This window comes from Limulus polyphemus, unplaced genomic scaffold (genome assembly GCF_000517525.1).
Source record: "Limulus polyphemus unplaced genomic scaffold, Limulus_polyphemus-2.1.2 Scaffold3348, whole genome shotgun sequence".
Lineage (NCBI taxonomy): Eukaryota > Metazoa > Arthropoda > Merostomata > Xiphosura > Limulidae > Limulus > Limulus polyphemus.
The window spans coordinates 80999-83214 of NW_013668958.1; the positions used below are offsets into that span (position 1 = coordinate 80999).

Sequence of the window (2216 nt, forward strand, 5' to 3'; positions counted from 1 at the left end):
AGCCTAATGTTGACTGTCAAGTAAACTTCCTTAGTTTGTAAGTACTGTGTTAGCTTACCAAGTTTAAATTATACACTTATTTACACATTCTTCCACTTGAGGTTTTTATTTAAGTTTCAAGTACAAATCAAATATATCACCACTAAACCTATTTTAAAAACAACTAGATACAGCAAAAGCTGCCAGGCTAATTTATATATACCATACACCATAGAAACTACAGAAAAAATACAAACACATACATATAAACAATATGAACTTATTCTTCATAAGATTGAAGAAAAGTACAAAAACTTTTTTTTTTTATAAAGTATTAAAATTTTGTCTCGAAAATGACAAAGTAGAGTTAGCCGGGAAATTAGTTTGTTTTGATAATACCTAAAACATTTTAAACCACTGTTTATTGATAGACATTACACAGAAACCTACATGCTACTAGGAATAGTACTTTTTTACCTACCTTCACTACGACACAGCTGCATCCAACTATCTTCCTAGCCTTGCCTTCCTTATCAATTTTACAAAGTCCAGCCCACTCCCCAAGCTTCTTGTTACTGTCCACCTATAAATAACACAAAAACACTAACAAAACGAACTTCTATAGTTTCTAACATTCCGTAGAAACAGATAAATCTATATTTATTCCATCAGAGAAAGGAGTCATTGTTTTTGTCCCAGGATATTTAAACCACTTTTTCAAATAATATTTTAAAATTCAAGACTTACAATCTGTGTATACATTTCAACAGATAGTAACTTGTTTATCCAAAAAGTTACTAAACCATCAATTTAAACATAATCAAGCTCATATCAAAAATTTCACTTTTATAAGTTTATCATAAAATGTTTCAAAAGCTTCAATATAATTAAATTTAGTGTAATATTGATGATATAATTCAGATCCTCAAACAATTATTATGGATTTAAGAAGATTATGCTTTACTAACCTTGATAAGATTAATCTGATGCTCAGCACAGAGAGCTTCTACTAATTTGATATACATTGCTTCATCACAATTTGTTGCCAGAACACAGAGATGAGCTTGACGCCTAGAAAACAATAACCAGTTATTTTGAAAATTATACTTCAAAATCACTCAAAACAAATAAATCACATCCATATTAACACTAATTCCTACTGCTGTATAGAAATCTTATGAATTTTGAAGATGAATGTTTCAATATTTGCTGCAGTTTTGGGAGAGGAGATAATTAATCATCCTAAAAAAATTAAGTGATTATCAAAAACAATCATTCTTCACTGCAACCTTTCAAAAGGCATTAAGCAGTACATCTTGGACCCTCAAACTCTGACTAACATCATCAACAATTAAACAGCATATCTTGGACCCTCAAACTGTTCTGACTAACATCATCAACAATTAAACAGCATATCTTGGACCCTCAAACTCTGACTAACATCATCAACAATTAAACAGCACATCTTGGACCCTCAAACTCTGAAGTTCTGACTAACATCATCAACAATTAAACAGCATATCTTGGACCCTCAAACTCTGAAGTTCTGACTAACATCATCAACAATTAAACAGCTCATCTTTCCTCAGGTGGGTTCTGGATTTGTCTTCCCATAACATTCAGTAGAGGGAGCCAAATTTTCATCATTGGAAAGATGAAGCTGACTAAAATAATTACATAAATGAAAAACATCATTCAAGAATTGATGACTGCCTTTATGCTATTACAAATTATTAAAATAATCTTAAGTAAACCATTTCAATATCACAGATGTCAAAACATGCCGATGATTAACGGATTGTAGAAAATGGTGTTTAAATATAGTTAGGCTTCGTAGTAAGTACATGAACACATGTTCCTTACTCTTTATAGGCAAGAGATTTTTGTCAGGAATAATCCAATATTCTTGTACACACAGATCTACATTACAGAAAATGTCCACATAAAATTACTTTCACTGTAAGCTACTTAATCAGAAAATTAAAACTAAACAAACGAGAGAAAAATGGTTGTACACACTGTACGTTAATAAACAGCTCTTGTAGTTGTCACATTCAAGCAGTTCACTCAATAGTTTTAATGATTGTATATACTGTACCTTAGTAAACTCTTGTAGTCATCACATTCAAGTAGTTCACTCAATACTTTTAATGGTTGTACATACTGTACCTTAGTAAACTCTTGTAGTCATCACATTCAAGTAGTTCACTCAATACTTTTAATGGTTGTACATACTG

At 31.0% G+C, this 2216-nt stretch overlaps 1 protein-coding gene across 2 annotated transcripts in view; it reads right to left on the reverse strand.

The window, feature by feature from the left end:
- Window positions 1–385: 385 nt before the first annotated feature.
- Window positions 386–2216, reverse strand: part of LOC106469190 (40S ribosomal protein S12-like) — a 16282-nt gene continuing 14451 nt past the window's right edge. For both annotated transcript variants that reach the window (XM_022397630.1, XM_022397631.1), the window contains 2 exons: window positions 948–1050; window positions 386–562 (listed from right to left, as the gene is read on the reverse strand). In XM_022397630.1, the coding sequence (XP_022253338.1) occupies window positions 401–562; window positions 948–1050 (265 nt within the window). In that variant the 3' untranslated portion in view covers window positions 386–400. The remainder of the gene's footprint in view (window positions 563–947; window positions 1051–2216) is intronic.